Raw genomic sequence first — 25,820 nt, 5'->3', positions numbered from 1 at the left:
TAGCACAGGGCAAAAACCTTTCTTATGTGCTATTAATAAAAAGAGAGGCTCTAAAATAAATGTAACCATTTGTAAACCTTGAATACCTTTAATATCACCATGTAGAACCCCTTTCAGATATTCAGAATGCTATTTAATAAATAGTTCATCAGTTAAAACCCACTTCTGCAATTCAGTATGCTAATTAGCAAAGCATCAGCTGTTAATAAAGACACAGATAATGGAAATGCTCATTATATATGTCTCTGGAGTATGGCTTTCATGATTAGGATGCCAGCTGACCACCCTGAACTCCAGCATATTTTATTAGGATGCGGGAAGCACTTGGATTGTAACTTAATTAAGGCATTCCCCCTAATATCACAATATGCATTTGGCGACTTTCTAACATAAACTGAAATCATAAAAGATGGACCAAAAAAAGTAAGAGTCAGAAGATAGGGCATGGAAGCCGTGAGTATAGAGCATTTTAAGAAGGTCAAAGTAGTTAAGCTTCAGACGCTAGTGAAAGGTCAAGAAATAAAATGACTGCAATGACTCCATGACTTTGGCCACAAGAAAGCCATTGTGGCATTGATGAGAATGGTTTCATGAAGCATGGTGGCTGTGAGAGAATCCTGTGGCAGGTGGAGTAATGGAGGGGGTAGATACAGCAGGTAGGCACTTTTTGTAAGAAGTGAAGAAGCAAGATGTGGGGCAGAAACCAGATAAGTTTGAGAGAAACTTTCTGTCCTTGTGATTTTCATTTGTAGGTTTGGAGACGGAGGAAGCACGTACATGGTTAAATATGGGAAGTAGCGGTAGAGAAAGGTTGAAAAGCCAGGAGAGAAGGGAAGACCAACCTATCCAGCCCCAGCGGTGTTCATGTGGAGGTGATAATTTTAACTGAGAAGACATCGCTTCCATAATGCTAGACGGGAAGGAAGTAATTGTGAGTGGGGGGTGCAGTTAGGTCGAATTTGTATTTAGATGGGTATTTGGTGTAGGCTGGTGTGTATTTTGTACATAAAAAGGACTACTCAGGCTTTTAATTTAGTTTTGAACAATTAGTGTTCAATGTATTAAGGTTATAAATTCAAAAATGCAATTCTTCCTAGACTTTATGTTCGTCTCACGAATCTTTTTCTATTTGGAAGTCTAGCAATATTGAACACTTTCAAGGGACTTTTGATGAATGGTTAGTCCTTTTTACCAACTTAAATATGTTCAAATATTTTTAAATTGTGTCTATATGAATTTAATGTATTCTGTTTTCTGTTTAAGTACCTCATTTATCTACTCAGAACCTTGCTGAGTGCATAGGAAGTGCTATAAATCTATTAAATAATGGGTTGGACCTAAAGACCTGTTAGATGCCAAGACTATGCGTCAACTTAGGAAGATTTCAATTAAAATCATAAGTCTAATCGTTCAATTATTCATTTTAAATTGTCTTTTTAAAGTTTCACTGTAATTTTTTAAACAATTGTGCAGAAAAGACCAAATATGCATAGAAATATTAATAGCATGACTTTGATGCTTTAAACCTTTCTATATTTAATTTTAAACATTCTCAGAGTTGAATTATGCATACTCACCAAGGAAAAAAATTACCTGGAAATAACTGAGGCCATTTTTAAGCAAATATTTTGACAGAACTTCAGGCATCCAGAGCAATTTACATCTTCCCTGAATGTCACACTGAGCCCCTTTTTAGAGCAGCTATGTCATGAGTAACAAAACTTAAAAAGGGTTTGGTCTCACAGTTGCAAGCTGTGTGTAGTACCTAATTCTTGATTTACTTAAGACATAGGATAACCAGGTTGATCTTTGATCTTTGCAACAGGTACCTATGTTACTATATAATTGTTAAAGTCCTTTGAATTCAATGGAATTCTAATATTTGTACATTTTTTTCTGTCTAATGATACATGTAAATTTGATAGCGTAAAATAAATTAATGTATTTTTTATTTAATGATAAGGACCTTTAAATGGAACACCAGATATGTAAATATCTTTTCTACTTAAAGAACTTTGAACGTGATGGAATCCTGCATTCTTTGTATTCTTAGGACCACACAACAGCTGTGGATGTTTAAATGATCTCCAGTTGAGGGGTGCCTGGGTGGCTCAGTCGGTTGAGCGTCTGACTTCAGCTCAGGTCACGGTCTCATGGTTCATGGGTTCGAGCCCTGCATCGGGCTCTGTGCTGACAGCTCAGAGCCTGGAGCCTGCTTTGGATTCTGTGTCTCCCCTCTCTCTGTGCCCCTCCCCTGCTCATGCTCTGTCTCTCTCTGTCTCTCAAAAGTGAATAAAAATTAAAAAAAATTTTTTTTAATGATCTCCAGTTGAGTTTTGGGTATCCCTCTTGATCAAGCCAAGTCTGATTTTGCTCTTGAAATGAAGTCATTCTTCTGAGAGTTTATGAGCAGGAACAGGAAGTTAAGAGAGTTTCCATCTGGTGGCTTCTGTGTTCTCTGTGAATTAGGATGTGAAGCTGACTGTTTGTTTGCTTTAAGTTTATTTATTTATTTTGAGAGAGCGAAAGAGAGAGAGAGAGAGAGAACAAGTGTGGGAGAGGGGCAGAGAGAGAGAGAGGGAAAGAGAAATCCCAAGCAAGCTTCATACTGTCAGCGTGGAGCCTGACACGGAGCTCTACCTTGAGATCATGACTTGAACTGAAACCAAGAGTTGGACTTAACCAACTGAGCAACCAGGCACCCCAAAGCTGTCTGTTAAAGGAGGTGAGGGTTACATGGGGTGAAGGTGAGAAAAAAGTTTTAAAATAACCATATTTGTTTAATGAAAGGTCTGAGTAGATCCATGCCCCCTACTTTATAGACTCATAAGCCATTTAAAGCAGAGACAATACTCAAGATGAGAATTCATGTTGAACATTTAGTTTATATGGTTTTTATATCAAATGTGCACATTTAGTCATTTGAGTATTTGCCATTGATAACAGATTTTCTTTGCAGCTGATCACGAGGTCACAGCTCAATGTCAAAGGAGCTTTATTAATAAAGCAATTGAAGCATTTATACTGCAAAATATTCTAGACTCATTTAACATTTATTTTCATTTGCTAGTCAATTACCAGCTGTCAGAGCATATTAAGTATTATAAATCTGAGTCAAAAGCTGTCACCCCTAAGTGTATTAACTCTCCCTAATCACATAGGTAGTGATTTGTCCTGTAAAAGAATGATATTAATCACCAACTTACATCTGTCTTCATGATGGTATAAAATTGCCACTGGCTTCCATTGCAAAAGTGAAGTAAATCAATGTAGACACCAAAAATGAAAGCAGACAGTCATGAATCATGAGTATTTCCATTCATGTTAACAAGCTCCTCATTGTTTCCAGGCAGAAATAAATGTCAGCCAACTTTCAAAGCTTTTTTGCTTCTTAGTGTTAAAAATGTAGATGGTGATGATCACTAGTTAACATTGATGGAGTTTTTATTATGTGCCAGGCATTATGCTCAAAGTTTTATATGAATTATTTCTTTTAACATTCACAATAATCCTGTGAGCTTATTGGCTCTTATATTTATGGTTCTTACACTACCATACCTTTCATTTCATAATGAATAAATGATAGCTTGAAAGACTTGAATAACTTGCCCAAAATGGGAGAGCCTGGAGTCAAACCCAAGCAATTTAATTCCATAACCTCTCCTCTTGACCAGTATTCTACAGTGATGGATGGTGTTTGATATTGAAGAAAATGGGTGAATTTCAGTCATTTATTCAACAAATAAATGTATTAAGTACTCATTGTATGCCATGTACTCTTCCAGGCCCTGGGGATATACCAGTGAACAAAACATTTAAAAAAGAAACAGACGGACAGACTTACTGACTATGCAGGAATCTCATGGAACCCAAAGATAGCAATGCAGTAGGGCCTTGAAGAGGGACAGGAACCAGGGGCTGAGAAGCTGTCAGGAATTCAACAGCTTCTCTCCGCATATCTCCTTCATCTGCTCACTCTGATTTCTCTTCATCTGTAGTCACAATGATGGATAGAATATGGTCCCCTATACGGCCTGACTTTTCATCTTCTATTCAAGCAGCCAGCTCAAGCTGAACCAGAGTCCCTCAATCTCAATCCAAATACTTAGGCAGAAGAAGTTAAATCCACAGAGCCCGGGGACAGTGAGAGATATAGTTACAGTGGTCACTGTGAGTGGAGTGGACACCTTGAACGGCATCTACCTCAAAAGGCTACCTGTTGCTGCTGCCCATCCCCCAGCTTACTGGTGCTCTTCTAGACACTTTGCCCGTCATCCCTCAGAACTCCCTCCTGTCACCCCAGAGGTTAGTTGCCTCTAACCTGGAAGAGGACATTTGCTTACCTATGTTAAAGTTGCCCAAGTTTTAAACTTTTTCAAATCACTTTGCACCCTAATATAGTAAATGTTTTCCCCCTCACAAGCCTCATCCCTATCTTCCAGATAATGGGATATTTGGGTCTTTGTTAACATCAAACTTACTTCAAGCAGAGCCCTCAGAAGCCAACACCACTACTAATCAATTTTATTCCAAAGGATGCATTGAAATGTGGGTCGGTGTATTCTGTTATGGCCCTTATAAATGCGAAGCCAGGGAGATATGGTTATTTTTTTTAACTTTCTTTTTGTTTCACACCAATGGGTGTTTTTTCACTCATGCGTGTACTGAATTGCTAACCTTGGGGCTAATTTGTTTTTCTACAGGCTGTGGATTCCCCATCACATGGAGGGGGATGGGCAGGCTGGGGCTCCTGGGGCAAATCTCTGCTCTCATCAGCATCTGCCACAGTAGGTAAGAATTATATGTTGCATTTGAATGGATAAAGTTCAGAAGCCTAATAATAGCATTTGACATTTTGATCATACCATGTACTGATAGAGTTTAACATTAGCCCATGAGATAATAAGAGCAAATCATTTTTAGTGCTTGCAGCTCTAAGTACTTCATGTATATTGATACATTTTTTCCTCAGAATAACCCTACAAAAGAGGTATTTTGGGGGGGCATCTGGGTGGCTTAGTCGGTTATGTGTCCAACTTCGGCTCAGGTCATGATCTCACGGTTCGTTTGTTCCACCCCAATGTCGGGCTCTGTGCTGTCAGCACAGAGCCTGGAGCCTGCTTCAGATTCTATGTCTCCCTCTCTCTCTGCCCCTTCCCCACTTGCACTCTGTCTCTGTCTCTCTCTCTCTCAAAAATAAATAACCACTTAAAAAATAAAATAAAGTCTTAAAAAAAAAAAGTCAAAAGTAGCTGTGCTGAGATTTGAACCTAGTAGTATAGATTTAACCACTATATTATATTGCCCCTTAAAATGTAAGATTTGGGCTCTTATAATATATTCTTAAAGTTTTGTCCTTATCATCCCACCAGAATGTTTTAAACAACTAACCTACTCTGTGAAAAGATTTGAGGTATTTCAATAAAATATGCAGGTATGAAGGATAGAGTAAATATCCCAAGGCTGATAGAGTTAACTGTAATTGAGCATTGACCTTGACTCTGAGCTTCTTGGCTGCCAGTAGATTATCAATTTTTCATTGAATGATAAACCAAAACTTAGTTTATCTAGATAAATTTATTTTCCTGGTGTTAAATTTTTGAAGACATTTCTTGTATCAACTCTGTGTGTACAAAGAGAAAATATAATGGACAGTGTCTTCATCAACATAGGTTTGGCAAGTATTCTTCGTTGACCGATTCTTTTTTTTTAATTTTTTCTTTTACATTTATTTATTTTTGAGAAACAGAGTGAGACAAAGGGTGAGTGGGGGAGGGGCAGAGAGAGAAGGAGACACAGAATCTGAAGCAGGCTCCAGGCTCTGAGCAAGCGGTCAGCACAGAGCCTGATGTGGGGCTCGAACCCACGAACTGTGAGATCATGACCTGAGCTGAAGTCGGACGCTCAACCGACTGGGCCACCCACGTGCCCCTCGTGCGACCAGTTCTTATGTGCATCTTTCATGAAAACTGAAGGAATAACAGCAACGTGTCTAAGATAATTTAGCAAAGGCATTTCATCTTGAAGGTGGAGCAAATGAGGAGCAGGACAGGGAAGCAGCAGGTAATGTGGCTTTCAGATCATCTAAGTCAAGTGTTCTCAAGGTGTACTCCATGGCTGTAAGGATCTTGTAATGGGCCATAAATTGGTCCAATTCACTGGATAGGAGGGATAGAAAGGTCGAAGGTCTTTTGCCCCACTATGATGGACCATGGTCCCAGTTAAAGGTCCAGCTGTCCAATTTGATAGAATTTAGACTGTCTGGAAGAATTAGATAGATTAGAAGAATTCATTCCTCTCTTTCCGTGTCTGGAATATCAGGGAACTCTGGCAAGAAGGAGATGGTGGTCAAATAAATGTTGGTCTTTGGGGAGGGCCCGGATAGCAGATTTTTTTCTGTTGCTGATTTAAGGGGCCAGGTATGTTGTGGATTCTACATACACAGATGGAAAAATCAACCGAGTTGAAGTAGAGGAACCTGTTTGGTTTTCCAAACAGGAAAGAGTCTCTTCAAGAGAGTGAAGACAGGTACCTGCAGCCATCTTGCTTCCTAGGGAAAACATTTGAGCTTTTAGTGGCTCTCAGATGGATCTTACCACTGACAATATGTAGGAATGACATGCTTTCTGACCCCAAAACCAAAAATGTGAAGTCCAGAAGTTGACATTTGTTAAATCGTGGAACAGTAAATAATATGGTTTCCAAATTACACAGCTCTCCTCATGGTTTATGTCATAAAACATTACAGTCTCCTGGATGCTTCCAATAGTGGTAATGGTGTCCACATCTGCCCTGGCTTATAATGAATTTGGTGCTTTGAAAAGTTCTATTATAGACAAAGGATTTGCTTTCTTGTTAAAAATTTAAATATAAGTTCCTTCCACAGTAAACACTGAAATCAACTGCCCTGTGGGGAGCAGTTCAGGTGTTTTTTGTACACTCAGAAGAGCACCTACCTGAATCTGCTCTGCCCCCAGTTCAGTCTGTCATTGTTTCTCACCAATCAGTGGCTACACCTGATCATTTGACTTTGTGCTTCACTGGATCCATATGAAGTTTTCTATCCACCAACCGCCAGCCTGTTAAACTTACTACTCCGTTATCTTCTTAGGTGTCCTGTCGTAATCTGACCTTTGCACATATATAGCCTAGTGCAGCTGTGGTCCAGTGGACTATGTTCCAAGGCCTCTGGGATTTGTTGCCCAGTTCATATGTAACCAGTAGACGATGCTGGCTTTACTGCTTAAAAAGCAGGATGTGATTCTTGTGGCAGGTCCCACCCCATACTGGTAGGCACTCATCTTTTAATTTGACCTGAAGTCAGTGTGTTAATCTATAACCTATGCTTGTATTTGGTGTTACTCTTGAAGTTTCCCTGTGTCTAAGGCACCATGAAGATGATAGATGTTGGATCTTGTTAATGTTACAACCACTTTAAATTTCTGGTAGTTCTCACCTGGCTTTGTACACTGATTTAAAAAAGCCTAGAGGCACCTGGGTGGCTCAGTAGGTTAAGCATCTGACTTCGACTCAGGTCATGATCTCACGGTCTATAAATTCAAGCCCCGCATCGGGCTCCATGCTGACAGCTCAGAGCCTGGAGCCTGCTTCGGATTCTGTGTCTCTTCTCTCTCTGCCCCTCCCCCGCACTTGCTCTGTCTCCGTGTCTCTCTCTCTCTCTCTCTCTCTCTCTCTCTCTCTCAGAAATAAACATTAAAAAATTTAAAAAAAGAAAAGAAAGACTTGAGATATAACTGCTGTGGACCAGCAGGATCGCTGTGCCCGTCACTGTGGCCACTTTCTCTTTTATGGTTAGTGGAGATATGGTTCATCTGAGATTGGCATTTGCACATTGCCCCATAAAATAGCGGAATGAAGTTCAGTATAACCTCTTGTATTTGTTTCTATTGCTGTATGCCAAATTACCACAAATTTAGAGGCTTAAAACAATGTATCTTAATTATCTCGGTTTCCGTGGGTCAGGAGTTCAGGTCGGGGATTCCTGGGTTCTCTGCTCAGTGACTTTACCAGGCTGAAATCAGCTGTGCCAGCTAGCTGCATTCTCATTTGATAGTCAGGGTCGTCTTGCAAGGTTGTTCAAGTTGTGGGCAAAATTCAATTCCTTGAGGTTGTAGGGCTGACACCCCCATTTTCTTGCTGGGGATTGGCCAGGGTCACTCTCAGCTCCTCCAGGCTGCCTTCAGGGCCTTCTTCAAAGTCAACAGGGTAATCTCACCCACACTTCAAATCTCTCCCGTTAGGAAGGGCCTAGTCCCTTTTAAAGGCTCACCTGATAAAATTCAGACCCACCCAGGATGATCTCCTTTGATACACTCAAATTCAATGGATTAAGGACCTTAATTTATAACTGAAAAATCCCTTCACCTTTGCCATACAACTGTCACCTAACCATGGGAGTGAAAGCCCAACATTTTCACGATGACCCTGCTGTGCTCAGAGGGGAGGGGATTACCCAGGGTGTGTACACCAGGTAGCAGAATCTCGCCCTTCCTACCCTACCCTACCACATTTCCCTTTTCTGTTTGAAATCCTCATCATTTACACCACTAAGTCCAGAAACTTCGTATTTTTTGTGCCTCTAGCTACATGCTGGAATTGTTAGAAGCATTTAAATCTTGGCATTATTCTCATTTGCAACCAGCAATGGCCCAAAGGCACATGAGGGAGCTCAAGCAAATTTTGAAATGTTGATGCTTCTCCTTAGAATCCTATTAGATAAATTGGAACTATTTTTAGAAGAGTAGAGCCTAAACTGGCCCATCACCACTGGTCATCGCACCCCGAATAAATGCAATAGCAATAACACTGAATACCATCCCTAAGTTACTCCTAAGGCATATTTTGGAGATTTCTGGCCAAGATATGCTGTGACTCTGTGTAGTAATAGTACCTAAAGTAATAGCAATACATACTTTAAAACTGGGTAAGTATCTCCATGGATGTGATAGAGAACTAAAACTTGTAGCATAAGGGGGTGGGGGTGGGGGGCTGAAGTTATGGGTTCCAAGGCTGGAGACAGGCAATGGTGGTAGTTAGGAGATTGACTCCCAAAAGATAATATGGATCACAAGCGTCCCACAAATGGAGAAGTGCCATAGCCTGGCTCACAGGCTGAAACACAGGGTTGGAGTAGAGTTTAAAAAGTCCTGGGTGCCATCCTGGATTGTCGTCTATATTAAGCTGCTACCTAGGGAATGAATGAGAGAAGCAAGTCAGGGACACCTTCTGTTATGTACGGCATAATATCCACCCAAGACTTTGTAGCACTAATAGTTTATTATCACAAGGGAAAGAGACATTGGAAAACAGAGCACTCCCAGCAGTAGATGAGCTCTTGAAGGTTTATAAATTGCCTGTGGAAAGTAAAGAAAGAAAATTGACTCCCGCTCAGAAAGCTCATGTTACCCCCAGGGTAATTCTGGTTGCAGACACAGAAGTGCAAAACACGTAGTTGTTAACAAAACACAGAGCTGTCAATTGAGCACTAGAAATAGAAGCCAATACTTCTTACACTTGTTGAAAAACTGCAGTCACAGTAGTTGGAACTGTTCAGAGTTTGCAGGAGAGTACTTGGAGAATTGAAACATTGGAAGGTGGTTCTCTCTTAGAAAGGGCGCTGGACCAGGAATCATAAAGATCTGAGACCTGGTCCTGACTGTTACTAACTTGTAATCTCAGAGGACAGTCACTAACTACGACACCATGCACCTTATTTGGATTAGATTCCTTATTTGGAAAAGTATGGGTGGGGGGACTTAAGAAATTCTAAGATTCCTTCCACCTTCCAGAATATGATGATTCGTTAGTCTATGACTATATATAGAAGGAGAAAGATATTTATAACCCCTATGCTAAATGGGAAAATGCAAAAAATGATTCACTTTTTGCTACTTTGTATTTTCGTATTTTGTCTTTTGCCTCACTACTTTGACCCCAAGGTTAAGGGAAAATGAGAAAAAATGGCCTCCCAATACTTGATAGAAAATCAAACAGTTCTCAGCCAACAATTATTTTTGGAGAGACTATAACTCTTACATTAGCTCCATCCACAGCTACACTGTCGTCATGTTCTAAGAAGACTTGATCACATGCCACCCGTGTCTTTGGACAAGTTCATAAAATGAAATTAAAATTGTTATCATTTGAGATCCAGGCCGAAGCCGGAATGAAAAAGGAAAATATAAAAAATAATGATTTTGATGATCATTTCAAAGCGGTGCTGTGAGAACCAGATGTGATTTCCCACCAGCATCTGAGAGGCCTGACTTTTTCCTGCACGATAGACTGGTAATCAAAATGAAAGTCAACAATGCTGAAACATAGACAGATAGAGCGAGGTACAAATTGTATAGTAGAATACAGCAACTTGTTTCTAGATATTACAAAAGTCCTAAATGGCTTTTTTTTTAAATCTAGTTTTGACAGTTTTATAAGTCTAAACACCCTTTGCAGGATACCTGAGGAGAGAGAGGTGTATCTGATGTGTATATTTTTACCTTTTCAAAATTACCATTGTTCCCCTTTCCCATCCTCTTCCAAGTTATACAGTTTTCCCCTTTTGCACGTTTTAATGAAACCCTTCCACCAGCACTGTCAGAAATAATGACAGCGTTTATTCCAGAGAATGGCAAACTTGTCAAAATGATACTACAGTGAGAACCCTTAACTGGGTAAATCACTATCGATATCACATGGATTCATTTCTGAAGGTGACATCACTGATCGTGTGAAAATTCTCCAGGATCATTAATACAGACAATTATAGGATGATAGGGCAGTGCATAGAGTTTGTTCACAATCTATGAATAAGACCGAGGGGTTAATGAATGTCTGTTTAACTGCCAGCCACGTGCTATCAGTTCAGAGACATTTCTTGTCAATTTTGAACCTAAAAAGAAGTGAGTATCTGACTACGGAGTGGACACCAAGCCTTAGAAGGAAGGCTTTCCCAGAAGGAAGGTGGAATGGATCCTCCTTTTGCTGCACTGATGTTTGCTTTAGTTGAGCACAGCCAACATCATCTGTGTTTTTCTGAACAACTACAACTCACGACTTTTTATACTGTCTTGAATTCCTTGATAGAAGTTGGAGATGCAGCCAATATTTTTAAACTGTTGTATTTCTCAGGGCACCTGGGTGGCTCAGTCGGTTAGGCATCCGACTTTAGCTTAAGTCATGATCTCACCTTTGGTGAGTTCGAGCCCCGTGTCAGGCTCTGTGCTGACAGCACAGAGCCTGGACCTTCTTCAGATTCTGTGTCTCCTTCTCTCTGCCCTCTCTCATTTATATTCTGTCTTTCTCTGTGTCTCAAAAATAAATAAATGAACAAACAAACATTGAAAAAAAAAGTTTTAACTGCTGTATTTCTCAAAAACTCACCCAGAGTTTAAACTGATGCAACTTTCAGAAGACCAATTAGCATTATCTGTAAAATTTTAAATGCACATACCTTCTAGCCCAGTAGTTCTACTGCTGATCCTTTGAAAAAATTCATTAATATATAAAAAGATGTTCAATACAGAATTCACTCAGCAAATGCTTACAGTTCCAGACACTATTCTAAGCACTGGAGATAAGGCAGTGAGCACATGACACAAAGACCCTTGCCCTAGCAGGGCTTACATATGACTGGAAGGAGACAGACAATAGACAATATACATAATAAATAGGAAATTGTATAGAGGGCTAGAAAGTGTAAGTCTCTGAGAAACACAAAGTGGAGTAGGGAGCACTGGTTAAGGTTTTAAAATGGTGGTGAGGGACAGGTCTCAGGGAGGTGATAACGGAGCAAAGACCTGAAGGAGGTGAGGGAGTTGGCCGGGCATATATGAAAAACTTAAAACGCCTCAAGTATCCATCCACAGAGCATGTTAGCTATTTGGATGTAGTGCAATGTAGATGTTCGGAAGAATAATCTATGCAACCATTAAGCTTTTTTTTAAGGCTTATTTATTTTTCTAGAGAGAGAGACAGAGCACAAGAGAGGGAGGAACAGAGAGAGAGGGAGACACAGAATCTGAAGCAGGCTCCAGGCTCGCAGCTGTCAGCACAGAGCCTGACATGGGGTTTGAATTCACGAACCGTGAGATCTTACCTGAGCCAAAATCAAGAGTCAGACGCTTAACTGACCGAGCCACCTAGGCGCCCCTCTATGCAACCATTAAAAAGAATGAGGTAGGGGCACCTGGGTGGCTCAGTCGGTTAAGCGTCCAAGTCTTAATTTTGGGTCAGGTCGTGATCTCACGGTTCGTGAGTTCGAGCCCAGCGTCGGGCTCTGCACTGACAGCACAGAGCCTGCTTGGGATTCTCTCTCTCCCTGTCTCTCTCTGTTATTCCTCTGCTCGTGTGCTGTCTCTCTCAAAATAAATAAATAAACACTGAAAAAAACAAACAAACAAAAAAGAATGAGGCAGATGAGTGTTGTAGGTCAGATGCCTGGGGGAGACACAGGCAGAAGTTAGACTGTGGGAGTTCCACTGTGAAGTGCTCTCAGGATCAAGCCTTGCAGGAGAGTGAAGGATTGGGAAGCAGAACTGGGCCATCAGAGAAGCTGAACTGCAATGCAGGTTTTTCAGAGGCCTCAGTTTGTCCCCTAGGGAGCGGCGGAGGAGGTGGGGGGTAGGGTCAGGATGACTCTCCAGAGATGTCCCCCATAATGCACAGGGCACCACACTCGGCCCCTACCACCACCTGCACGTGCCGTATATTCTGAAGTAGAAGCCTGGTCCGGAACACTTCTACATAGGTATATGCTTTTTAAAAATGTTTCATGAAAAAAAATCACAAGAAACAAATAAAGGTTGTTATCTTTAGAAGGAAATGGGGGACCAGGGGCACAGAGAAGAAGGTAGGGTCACTTAAAGTCTTTCAAGGGCTCCAAGCACTTTTCCTTTTTGAAGTTCCTCTTGTATCACAGCAAATGTAATGAAACACAGCCATATGCCTCATTAAATATATAATTTACAGGGGCGCCTGGGTGGCTCAGTCAGGTTAGTATCTGACTCTTGATTTCAGCTCAGGTCGAGATCTCACGGTTTGTGGGATCGAGCTCCACGTCAGGCCTGTGCTGACAGTGTGGAGCCTGCTTGGGATTCTCTCTCTCAACCTCTCCTTCTGCCCCTCCTCCTCTTGTGCTCAAGCACTCGCTCTCTCGCTCTCTCTCAAAAATAAAATAAACATTAAAAACTTCTAAAGTAAATAAATACATAATTTACATATGACTATGTAAGAGTTGAATTCATTTGAACTGTAGCTGACCCATTGACCTAATATCACATTTTGAATACATTTAAGTAAGTATTGATTAATTTCTATTTCCAATTTGCATATTTTCCTTTCTGTCTTTTAGAAGCAACATTTTTTTTCAGGTCTTAAACATTTCCATAGACTTTTATAAGCTCATAGACTCTACTGTCTATTATGTTAGTAAGTCACCAGAAGTAGTCTAGGGAGAAAGAGGCTGGCCCACCTTCTGTTGTCTGTGATTCTAAACTCTTTGAATTTGGTCATATAAATGTTTTTGTTTTAAAAATCAACCAGATATATCAGGAAAGTGAAATTATGAGGTTTTTTTTAAGTTTCTTTTATATATATCCATTTCTTAAAAACAAAGAAATGGAAAAGAAGGAAACATTGTATTAAAAATTAAAATAGGGGGAGTCCTCTGAATGAGTTAGCTGGTCCCCTGCGTGCATGGGCTTTACCATATGGGACCAGTAGAAAGTACTCATGGAGGGGCACCTGGGTGGCTCAGTTGGTTAAGTGTCTGACTTTGGCTCAGGTCATAATCTCAAGGTTCATGAGTTCAAGCCCCACATCGGGCTCTTTGCTGTCTGTGCAGAATCCACTTCGGATCCTATGTCTCCCTCTTTCTCTACCCCTCCTGGCTCACACTCGGTCTCTCAAAAATAAATAAACATTAAAAAAAAAAAAAAAGAAGAAGAAGAAAGAAAATACTTGTAGAGTTAGCCAGTCATCCAGGGTGCTGCAGAGAACTACTCTTGCTTCCCTAAGTTACCTCTTGGCAACAAATTAGTTTCTTCCTCCACAAAGAGGGGAGACCTCGCTTTAATGGGTTTTAATCTTGGTGGAACTCACAAAATAATGGCTTGATGATATCATGTGCTTTTTGAGGGGAAAAAAAATTAAACTGCATGTATAAGATAACACCACACAGCATCTAGGATCTGTGCCTGCGCAGCATGGGGATGATTCTAAAAACATCACACCTGCCAACCCCTGACTGAAAGGGGCAGAATTAGAAGAAGATTTCACTCCAGAAGTGGCCTTTGCCTTGCTGTCTAGTCAAAGTAAGGGAAGTCCAGTAATTTTAGCATAAGCTAGTTTTTTAAAAATAAAAAATCAAGGATCTGATTTCCAAGAAGTTATAGAAATGGGACTAAAATGACATCTAATCCACTGTAAATGGCATATAAAACCTTCGTAATATAGCATAGTGGTTAAGTGTGTAAATTCTAGAGTTAGGGCTGGGTTCAAAACCTGCCTCTGCAAGTTTGGGACCATGGGCAAATTATTTCATGTCACCAATATCTCAGTTTTCTCCATTGTGAAACAGGCATAATAGTATCCCTTATCTCATAGTGAGAAGATTAAATGAGATAATTTACTTTACTAGAAATAACTAGTCCAGTGCCTGGGACATAGTAAGTGTTCAAAAAATGTTGGCCGATACCAAGGGTATCATGTATTTCTCCTTGGTGATTTTATAGAACCCTGGGAGATAGATGTTACAATCCCCCTTTCAAAGAAGACACAACAGTAGAGACTCAGAGGTTAAGTAACTCATGTAGATCACACAACTAATAAATGATGGAACCAAAATTCCTCCACAAGACTCCAGACTCCTAAGTTTAAGATGTTTACCACTAGGGTATAGGTGAGAAATTAAACACCAGCCAATCATTTAACATTTGCTTTAAAATGATACCATATCACAGCATATGTACAACATTATTTTATTTTTCATTTATTTATTTATTTTTTATTAGAGAGAGAGAGAGCAGGGGAGAGGGGCAGAAGGAGAGAGAGAAAATATTAAGCAGTCTCCATGCTCAGCTCCAGAGCCAGTCACGGGACTTGATCCTACAACCCTGGAACCATTCCCTGAGCCAAAATCAAGGTGGGGTGCTCCACTGGCTGAGCCACCCAGGTGCCTCATTGTATAACATTCTTATCTTCTTTGCAATATTCACCTATTTTTGCTGCAATAAGTCCAGGGGTAAAGGATATTCCATCTTTAGACCCATGGAATTTGAAGGAATTTTATTTCTTTGAGGATACTTAGGGTTCACAATGAAGTGTGAGGAATCCATGATTATACACTATAGTATTATTCGTATTTGTTGTTGTTGTTGTTTTTCTGCTATTGGTAGAACCTAATCAGTATCTCTGAGAATGAATCACTCACAGTCAAAAGGCAAAAATGATTCCATATATTACTTCCTTGTTCTGGGCACTAGATGTCACACTAAGTAAAGTTTTAGAAGTTATTCTTCAAAGTAGGGTGTGGCATCATTAAACCTTATCTGTGAAGAACCATAGCTTTCTAATTTTAGTAGAATGCACTAATGATGTACTTTCACTAACAAAAGAATTCAGAAAGAATTGTTTATCAGAAAATATAATTGGGGCAAACTTAAATATGTGCAATTCTTTGTATATCAATTATACAAAGGAAAGCTGTGGGCAGTATTGGGTGGGGGGGGTATGGATGGGTGTGTGTGTGTGTGTGTGTAAGTGAGTGTGTGCATAGGTGTGGGTGTGTGGGTGTTTAGGTATGTGGGTGTGTGAGTGAGTGTGGGTGTATAGGTGTGTGTGTGTGTAGGTGTATGTGTGTACGTGAGTGTGGGTGTATAGGTGTGTGTGTGTGTGTGTGTGTGTGTGTATGAGTAGCTGGAGTAGCAACGTAGTGTCATGTGTATTAAACAGACACATCCCATTTATCTGAACACAAAAATGGTATTTCCTTCCAGAAACAAAGTAACTTTTCTAGAGGCAATTTATGTGGACATACCCCTAATCATGTATGTTCTGAGACGGTGAGAAGCTGTTCTTCCCTAGGAAAAGAATCAGAGATGGTCCTCACGTGAAAGGGGTATAAAAGGTGAAATAGGAGATAATGACAGTGTGGTCCATTAAATCCTGCATATTCTCGAGGAAGGATGTGGAATCATCTTTCTTATATGGCTTTCTCAAAGAAAATGTAGCAGACTCCTCCCTGTCTTCTCCAACTCAGTTATGCCTTTATGTTAGCCCTCAGAAATCTCAATGAGAATCCTATTTGAGATTTGTATGTATATTCTTTCCTTTTGGAAAATATGTGTGTTTTTAAAATATGGCAAGTAATATGGACTCATATGTAAATAGGCTAGATGGTATCTTGTAACTTGAAGGTGTGACTGAAACTTCAATAAATTTCCATTGAAATGCTTGGAATTTACCAGAAGCTAAAGAGAATGAGTTCAAGCCTTAGTTTTAGCAGTTATAGGTCATGTTTGTTCCAAGTAACTTGATAATGAATTTGAACTGTATCTAATGAGCTGCGCATGAATATAGACATATGTTTCTTGTGAAATTAATGTTTTAAACATTGTAAATAATGTTATTTAAGTTTCCCTGTTTTCTAGATAGTGTATAATGACAGGTGGTTTCCACTGGATGTAATTAGTCCTCTGGTAAATATTAGTGCCCTGATTATGTTAAGATCACTCTGATAAATAAAGTTACAACTGATAAAATACTACTATTTGGGTTTGGGAGTCATCTGTGTCTTTCTCTTATTCAGGAGATGGACAGTGGGTCATTTTAATGGTGCTTTCTAAGACTAGGTGGTTCTCTTTGGCTCTCAAATCCTGCCATGACTTGGGATTTTTTTTCCCCCCACATATTAATATTGCTGCTGCCTTTGGTTTTAGCAACCTGATGTTGCCTGGGTCCCTGGTGAAATCGTTTTCCCTTTCTTCCTGCGATGCTAAGGGGGAGGTGAGTGCTGGGACAGTGGCATCCCAGGCTGTTTCTCCAAAAGAACTCAAAAAGCCATTTTAGGACAGTCAGTAGACCATTAATTTTTGTGTTCAGTGGGAACTTGAGAAAAGCTGTGGTTCATCATGGGGGCCTCTAAGGAGAAAAATTAATTGCTCCAGAATAAAATGTAGCCAAGACTATTTCTCTGTCAGGCCAGGCGTTGTTTGTGTGTGTGGCACACAGTGCTTGGATGAAGAGGTCAGCTCTGTGTTTACCAAATAGTTATTGAACACCCACTGTGCTGGGCTCTGGAGACTATAGGCATCTTGGCCCTGCTCAGATGGCGTAAAGCCAGTGTCCTTCAGCCTGGCCGACGACTGTAGGAGCTTGCATGCGGACCGTTACTGCTTAGGACAACGGGCAGAGCCACTGGGTGCTCTTCCTGGTTTGCTCACTGATTGGACTTTTGATTTTGACATGTCAGCTCCAGACCTTGCACTCTCCGCACTGAAAGAATGACTAACACTTTGAAAGAGCATGCTGGGCCTCACCCAATTTCAGTTCGGTGACTATTAATTGAGTGTCTGTGACCGGGCTAGGCCTGCAAGGAATTCAAAACTGAATGATGCATGCCTGTTTTGAGGAGTTTAGAAAAGAGTAAAGAGGAAAAGACAGGGATCCTATTCACAGATATCTTGGATTTGGAATCCCAGGTTGCTAAGCAGACCGTCTGAGAAACAAATGAGAGGGATTGCAAAGTCCATGCTGTTAACCACTACATGCTCTTACAACCGGGGTATACGCCTACAGCTTACAACAGCTCTGGAACATGAGCTATCGAATTGCAGACCGTGGGTTTCTATTGTATTGGGAACGGTATTTTTATTTCCTGGCAGGTCATGGATTGACAGCAGTCAAGGAAAAAGCAGGAGCCACACTACGGATTCATGGTGTAAACTCCAGCTCTTCTGAAGGGGCCCAACCTGATACCGAAAGTGGAGTCCCTCAAAGTGAGCGATCTGTTTATCTGGGGGCTTCTTGGACTTCAGCCGTATCGCACTATGTGCGCAAATAGATTTCTAAGTTCGGATCAGTAGACTGAACTCTAAGAGGATGTTTCTCTCCTTACTAGCAGATGTGGCCACAGATCAGAGTCCCACAGAAAGCCCACCCACTTCTCCCTCATCCGGGTCTCGGGGCATGCTGTCCGCCATCACCAATGTGGTTCAAAACACAGTAAGTCGTTAGCTGCTTCCTCTGATTTCCCTGGTCTCTCCCAGCGCCTTCTTTTGATATCTGTGTTTACCCGTGACCTAGATACATCAGAGAAAAGATGGTCTTGCTCATAACTTTGGACTATGGTTTTGTTATGCTTTCTCCTACAGAGTAGGCGTAACCTTGGCACCAAAATAATAAGAGCAAATGAAATACATTTTATGTTTAAAAGAAAGGACTGCTCAGAAGGAACGTTTTCAGTCTGCTGTAACAGTGTCCTTTCCAACAGCTGCAAGGACAGCCTCCGGCTGGGGAGGAGAGAGGGCTCTTTCTTAGAGCTGAGACAGCTGGTTTTCTTCGATGGTCTATGTTTCTTAATCTTCAATTTGAAGATTATAAAGCCATTCAGATACAAAAAAAAAAAAAAACAAATGCTGGTAAGGAATTGGAAACAACATCCCGAGATGTTTCTGAAGTGTTTCCAGATAACTAAGACCAACATTCTTCCCCCATCTTAACCTCCCATTCCTACTCTCCCCATTCCTTAAATAACCCTAAGTTTATCCCCTGCCCCAGATCCCTGTCTGCCTCTTCAAGAAGCTTATTACTGGCAGCAAAACACTGATGAATAATGAAAAAGCGGGGAGGCACCCCAGATGAGATGATACAGCTAGCCGGTCTTCAGTGTCAGGAAGAAAAGGTTTCTTTTCTGCTGTGTAAAAACCAACCAACTACTTTTTCTAGAAGTATAGTTGATGTCCAATTTATTCATTCATTCATTTAAAAAACAAAAAGGTGGGGGCACCTGGGTGGCTCAGTCGGTTAAGCGTCTGACTTTGGCTCAGGTCATGATCTCACCGTTGGTGAGTTCGATCCCTGTGTCAGGCTCTGTGCTGACAGCTCAGAATCTGGAGCCTGCTTGGGATTCTCTCTCTCTATCTCTCTCTCCCTCTCTCTCTCTCCCTCTCTCTCTCTCTCTCTCTGCCCCTCCCTTGCTCATGCTCTGTCTCTCTCAAAAATAAACATTAAAAAAAACTTAAAAGAAAAAAAGGTAATCAGCCCTCACTATGTGCCAGGAACTATGCTAGATGCTGGGCATATGTGGACAAACAAGAGGGCACAACATCCTGGAAGACACAGCCAACTCAAAGGCGAGTACAGTGCAATGTGGGAAGAAGAGGAAGCCGTAGACACACATGTGAAGTCGTCTTACCGGACTTTGGGGTCAGAGCATGCCAGAATTAGAAAATGCGTGCTCTCCTCCTTGCAACTCAAGGCCCTCTAGACTAAGTAGGCTGAATGAGAAGCAGGAAATGTGTTTTAGGAGTCAAACAGCAACACATGTCCAGTATGCCTACATGTGGAGGGGGTCGGGTTGGGGATGGGGCGGAGCTCTTTCATATCCCTGGTTATAAGAAATGAGTTCATCGTCTCCCTGAGTGACAGCACAGGGCACTCTGAGTTTGTCTTCAGCACCCTCAATTCCTTTCTGTGTTCTCTCCTACCTTCTGGTACTTTCTTTTCCCAAGTTCCAGACACTCCCACCAGCTTTGCCTTTAATCAAAGTCTCCATGTCCTTCTTTCTCCCATTTTATTCTCTACTGAATAATCCCTCATAGAATATTAAAAGACATAAATCAAATCATGCAAAAGTATGAATTGTGATATCCCATAGTCCTTCCACAATATACGTGTGTTAAAATCTGTTTTCTGATGTGCATACTGAATGGCCCCCAAATCTGAAAACAGCATCTAAATGTCCAAGATGGAAATGCCTACTAAAGTATATTAACTCAGCGAAGCCTAATATTGCTAATGAAGCAATAATTATGAAGATTGGAAAATGTACACAGGCAATAATATCTTAATAAAATATAATGTGTATAGTTCATGTAAGGCAGAAAAAACACAGATGTGTGCATAGTATAATTGCAGTTGTGTAGTTGAACAGAAGCTGTAAAGAAATGTAAGCAGTTCTATTTATATGAACAGTTTATGTGAGTAAATCTTGGTTGTTTTAATCTTTCTTTTTTAAGGAAAACAATGGCTGACAAGAGGATTTGCAGGATCATTGTATGATGGAACAGTTTCTTTTTTTTTTCCAATATATGAAATTTATTGTCAAACTGGTTTCCATACAACACCCAGTGCTTATCCCAAAAGGTGCCCTCCTCAATACCCATCACCCACCCTCCCCTCCCTCCCACCCCCTGATGGAACAGTTTCTAAAGGCAGCCGTATATGGAAATCAACCTTATTTCATGGATATACTAATTATAGGCAGTTAATGCTAGTTTCTGAAAGTATGCAAGGGCCATCTGAAACAGCCTGAGGGTCCCATACTCCAAGGCCCTAGATTAAAGAATTTGCTAAATTGGCAAGAGTATTTGACATTTTAATAGACTGCTCCAAACAACTCTGTTACTCTGGTTAACATTCTTTCAAACAAAAACAGTAATGGGATCACCTATTAATTTCATGTCTTAGATACATATTCTATTCATACACATAGAGCCAGTAAAAATTAATCCCAAATATGCTTTGGTTTTTCCTAAGTGTCCTTTTTAAATAATATTGTATGCCCTACAAATTATATGCCATATGCCCTTCCAAGGAAAAGAAAACAGCATTAAAAGGATGTTAAATCCCTGATGAGAAAAAATTGTGACTTCATATTGATTTTAATATTTGCACATAGTGCCTTCTGCGAGTTTCTGACTGCTGTGAAATTGCAAAAGGCAAAAGCTAATCTCATGTGATTATCTCATCTGCAGGGTAAAAGCGTCTTAACGGGCGGTCTGGACGCTCTGGAATTCATCGGTAAGAAAACCATGAATGTCCTTGCAGAGAGTGACCCAGGCTTTAAGCGGACCAAGACACTCATGGAGAGAACCGTTTCCTTATCTCAGGTGGGATTATATACTTTTGCCATCCTTTCTTTCAGTCAGTAAAGTAAATACCTTTTTATTTATCTTTTTTAATAGGTATTTTAAAGCATGTGATTTAAATTCAAATGACCTAAGACAGTAGAGAATGAAAATTGAGTTTCTAATGCACCTGTTCCCCAGTCACTGGGTTCCTCATGGGAAGCAAACGCTGTTAACAGCTTCTTATGGATTCCGTCAGAATTATCATATAGCTATAGATATGGGTATAGACATAGACAGAGATACAGATACATATATACTTTTGCAGACAAATGGTAGCATGCTAACCATACCCATTTGTACCTTGCTTTTTAATCACTTAATAATTTCTTGAAGATTATTACATTTTTGCCATTTGTCTTAGTCCACACAGGCTGCTACAACAAAATATAAGACTAGGTTTCTTATAAGCTACAAACATTGATTTCTCATAGTTCAGGAGGCTGGGAAGCCCAAGATCAAGGTGCTGGCAGATTTCAGTGTCTGGTGATGGCCCATTCCTGGTTCATAGATAGCCATCTTCTCGTCTTCTCACTGTGTCTTCACATGGTAGGAGGGGCAAGAAGCCCTGTGGGGGCTCTTTTATAAGGACACTAATCCTATTCATGAGGGCTCCACCCTCATGACCTAATCCCCTCCCAAAGGCCCTACTTCCAAATACCATCACATTGGGGATTAGGTCTCAACCTATGAATTTGGGGAGCGGGGCACCGGGGTGGCTCAGCTGGTCGTGTCCAACTTCAGCTCAGGTCATGATCTTACAGCCCTGTGAGTTTGAGCCCCATGTCAGTCTCTGCCCTGACAGCTTGGAGCCTGGAGCCTTCTTCAGATTCTGTGTCTCCCTCTCTCTCTCTCTCTGCCCCTCCCCGACTGTGTGCTTTTGCACACACGCACGCTTTCTCTCTCTCTCTCAAAAATAAATAAATAAACTTAAAAACTGAATTTTGGGGGGACACAAGCATTCGGTTGAAAGCATCATTGTATGTATTCCAGCTCTACTACTTTCTAGCCACATGACCTTGAGCAGGTTACTTAATTCTTCTGTGCCCTGGTTTACTCGCCTGTGCACTGGGTGCAACATCAATACCTACTGATAGCTTTGACGTAAAGATTCAATGAGTTGGCAAACACTCAGGAACGGTAGTTATTGTTGTTGTATTACTCTGTGTCAATATAATAGGTGGAAATGGCATCTCCTTGGAGTTTTAATTTATAGTCCTCTTACTATGTGCAAGGATGGGCCTCTCTTCTCACACTTCAAGTTTTAAAGTTTTCCAACCCTCCTTGGGAAATACAATATGAAGAATTGAATCTGTGGCACCTGGCTTGTACAGTCGTTATGGCATGTGACTCTTGATCTTGAGGTCATGGGTTTAAGACCCATGTTGAACGTAGAGCTTACTTAAAAAAAAAAAAAAGAATTTAATCTGTTTTGCTTACCTATAGTAAAGAAGTTAAAAGTAGTATTTATTTTCTTTTCCAAGTATAAAATCCTAATAGTGAACTTGCTTTTTCAGATGGCACATGCCCAGTTCATGCTCCGCAGTGCGGACATGCTCCTGGTCCCTTCCTCCGTGACAGGCAGATACGCCAGGTCTGTCTCTGCCTTCCTGAAATCAGGAGCAGCTGATACAGCCCCAGATTTCATAAATTTCATAGGCAGGACAAACATACTTTCTCCTGGCTCAACACTAGGAAGCCACTAAGGAGCCATCACTGACATCATGTTAGTGGCAGTTCCTGAAAAGCTTTTGTTTTAAGCTATTTCCTCTGGTCTCTTCCAGAGTAACCTTCATATAACCACTCTGATATTATAGCTCAGGTCAGGACTTGGCAGGATCATCTAAACCACCAGCCTACCGATCCTGCAAAAGAAAATACATTTGTACTAATCAGATAATTAATACCAGATATTGCAAAATGAAAATGAGACTAAAACACCAACCCCCAAGGATCGATGTGGCTAAGAGCAAAAAAATCTAACTTTCGCTCCTGCAGCGTGAATGTCCCTGTTCAGGGACTCTCTAGATAGCTCTTTTCTGAGTCCATATCTTGTGGATCTGCCGTCCTAAAATCTTTACTTCCAGCCTCATAGAAGGGGAAGGAATATGGGAGGGCCAGGTAGGTAGGACACTTTAGGACTTCTCCCTGGAAGTGATATACGTCACTTTACCCTCATTCCTTTGGCCACAACTTCCACAGAGTCTACTTAATTCAACTCAAGGGGCTGAGAAATATAGTTCAGCTATGTGTCTAGGATAGAAAGGGTGTTTGGTTAGCATGTAGGAATATTGTTGCCACAGGACTTATATATAAAATTTATATAGATACATACGTACATACTATATATTATATATACACATGTACCTACATATAAGCCTATATATGTGTCTATATATAAGTATATATGTATAGATATAAATTCCATTCTAGTTAAGAAGGTGATAATGTGGGGGAAATGTGACCGAGTCCAGAAACTGGCTAACTATGCTTCTTTGGCTGAAATTCACATACCTCTAAAATGGAGAATTTCAGGGCGCCTGGGTGGCTCAGTCGGTTGAGCGTCCGACTTCAGCTCAGGTCATGATCTCACAGTCCATGAGTTTGAGCCCCGCATCGGGCTCTGTGCTGACAACTCAGAGCCTGAAGCCCACTTCAGAATCTGTGGGGTCTCCCTCTGCCCCTCTTCCACTCATACTCTGTCTCTCTCTCTCTCTCTCTCAAAATAAATAAACATTAAAAAATTTTTTTTAAATCCCCAGTGGTAATTTGATGAGATTGTTTTGAAAATTTAAAATTCAGAGCTTGTACATATTAATGTTAAAGACAGATAGAGGGGAGAATTCTGTCTGCAGCCCAGTGAGTTTTTGGCTAAGCGCCTCAAGAACCCAAAAGGAGAAATGGGGTCGATTGTTTTATTGATGCACATTAAAAACCACAGTCTGTTCTTCCATGATCTTTCCCTTGTGAATTTGTGGTGGCCACTGTGTTTATGGTGCTCTCCATAGATACTAAAGAACCCTATAAACGTAATGCCCAGTAAACTTAATGAGGAATCAAATAAAAGATGCTTAGAATCACAGAAAGCAAGTGCAGGAAATTGGCAGTGACTGGGGGACTCGGTGTTCACTTTGCTCTCTTTATTTAATCAACAAAAAAAATAACTGGAGAGAAATGATCAACATGGAGAGGAACTCCATTCACAGTCCTACTTATCCAGCATCAATAAGCTAATATTCTTCTTTATACTTAGTATCTGATGAGAAATACGTTATGAGTTTATATTTTATTAATATTGTTCATCAAAGATGGTTAATAGCCACCCACATAAAATTTTTTAAAATAATGCAACTCAGATCAAAGCAGACCAGCTTATGACTGCCTTGAGGTCTGCCTGGGTGCCGAAGTTGCAGTGAACCCTATCACAATAGATTAGACTTTCCTGGTGTGCATCGATTTGCTCGTTATAGATAATTTGGATATTTTAGAAAATAAGAAAATTAGTCACACACGGAAAACACTTCAGCGGAAACCACGGTTCAGCTTCTGATGTGCTTCTTTCCAATCCTGTTCCCAGGCATAGAATTTTTGCCTTGTCTTTTCATGTATATAATGAACATGGAAAACTCAAAGTGGAATATTATGTAAAAATTGTCAGTAGGATCAATCAAAGAATCATTGTGTTAGAAATTCCCAAGTAACTAAAACCTACTCTTCACAAATACAAAGCCAGCCCTTATCTCCCCTGATTCAGGAAATGAGGCTTCCCAGCATACACCCAGGGCACAAACACTGTGTATTTCTGCAGATGTTAAGAGAAGCCAAGGAGAAAGAGAAGCAGAGGTTGGCCCAGCAGCTCACGGCCGAGAGGACCGCACACTACGGGATGCTGTTTGATGAGTATCAAGGTTTGTCACACCTGGAAGCCCTGGAAATTCTGTCCAATGAAAGTGAAAGCAAGGTATGTCAGCCCTGCTCATGTATAATACCATGTTCACTGGGGCACCTGGGTGGCTCAGTTTGTTGAACGTCTTACTCTTGATTTCAGCTCAGGTCATGATCTCAGGGTCATGAGATCAAGCCCCGTGTCAGGCTCTGTGCTGGGTGTGGAGCCTGCTTAAGATTCTCTCTCTTCTCCCTTTGCCCCTCCCCCTGCTCATGCTCTCTCTCTCTAAAAAAAAAATAATAATAACAATAAATAAAATAAAATTCCATGTTCACTAATTTGTTTTCTTATACATGAGAGAAACTGGAAAATCTGCTGTTAAAATATCTCATGTTTAGGGCCTTGTTAGTAGTGTGCTAGGGTCACAGATATGATACAGTTTGATGACCCCTCATGCTCCATATTATTTCCTCTCTGTCCTATGCTAAGCTATTACCCCTTCCCGCCCCCAAGAAGGCCAGCAAAATAAGAGTCATCACTACCACACTTCATGGTGCCAAAGGTTGCTCAGAAACTTGCCTGTCAGGCTCCTGGCCCTGTGCTTCCTTTTGGTGATGTACCCAGACCAGCGATGCCCTACTAGGCCACATTGCCATATCCACCCAATGAAAACAAAGCAGCTGATGTTTCTTCCAGACTGCAGGGTTTTAATAGAGTTTTATGGGCTAAGTAGTGCTGTGTTCACCCATTCGTTAAAAAGCCTGGGCCACAAAAGGCAGGATTATCTT

The 25,820-nt window shown here is 40.8% G+C and overlaps 1 protein-coding gene across 5 annotated transcripts in view; it reads left to right on the top strand.

Moving 5' to 3' along the window:
- FAM114A1 (family with sequence similarity 114 member A1) overlaps positions 1 to 25,820 on the top strand; it is a 68,750-nt gene that overhangs the window by 16,475 nt on the left and 26,455 nt on the right. For 3 of the 5 annotated variants that reach the window (XM_019414166.2, XM_019414174.2, XM_053901622.1), the window contains 5 exons: positions 4,704 to 4,791; positions 17,901 to 18,014; positions 18,137 to 18,240; positions 20,994 to 21,128; positions 24,955 to 25,107. In XM_019414166.2, coding sequence (XP_019269711.2) covers positions 4,704 to 4,791; positions 17,901 to 18,014; positions 18,137 to 18,240; positions 20,994 to 21,128; positions 24,955 to 25,107 — 594 coding nt within the window. Of the gene's footprint in view, positions 1 to 4,703; positions 4,792 to 17,900; positions 18,015 to 18,136; positions 18,241 to 20,993; positions 21,129 to 24,954; positions 25,108 to 25,820 lie in introns of those variants that run through there. The other 2 variants (XM_053901623.1, XM_053901624.1) reach the window with 2 other exon arrangements.

This window comes from Panthera pardus, unplaced genomic scaffold (assembly GCF_024362965.1).
Source record: "Panthera pardus isolate Hobbes unplaced genomic scaffold, ASM2436296v1 HiC_scaffold_13, whole genome shotgun sequence".
NCBI classification, from domain to species: Eukaryota; Metazoa; Chordata; class Mammalia; order Carnivora; family Felidae; genus Panthera; species Panthera pardus.
This window is presented reverse-complemented; position numbering and strand designations above follow the sequence as displayed.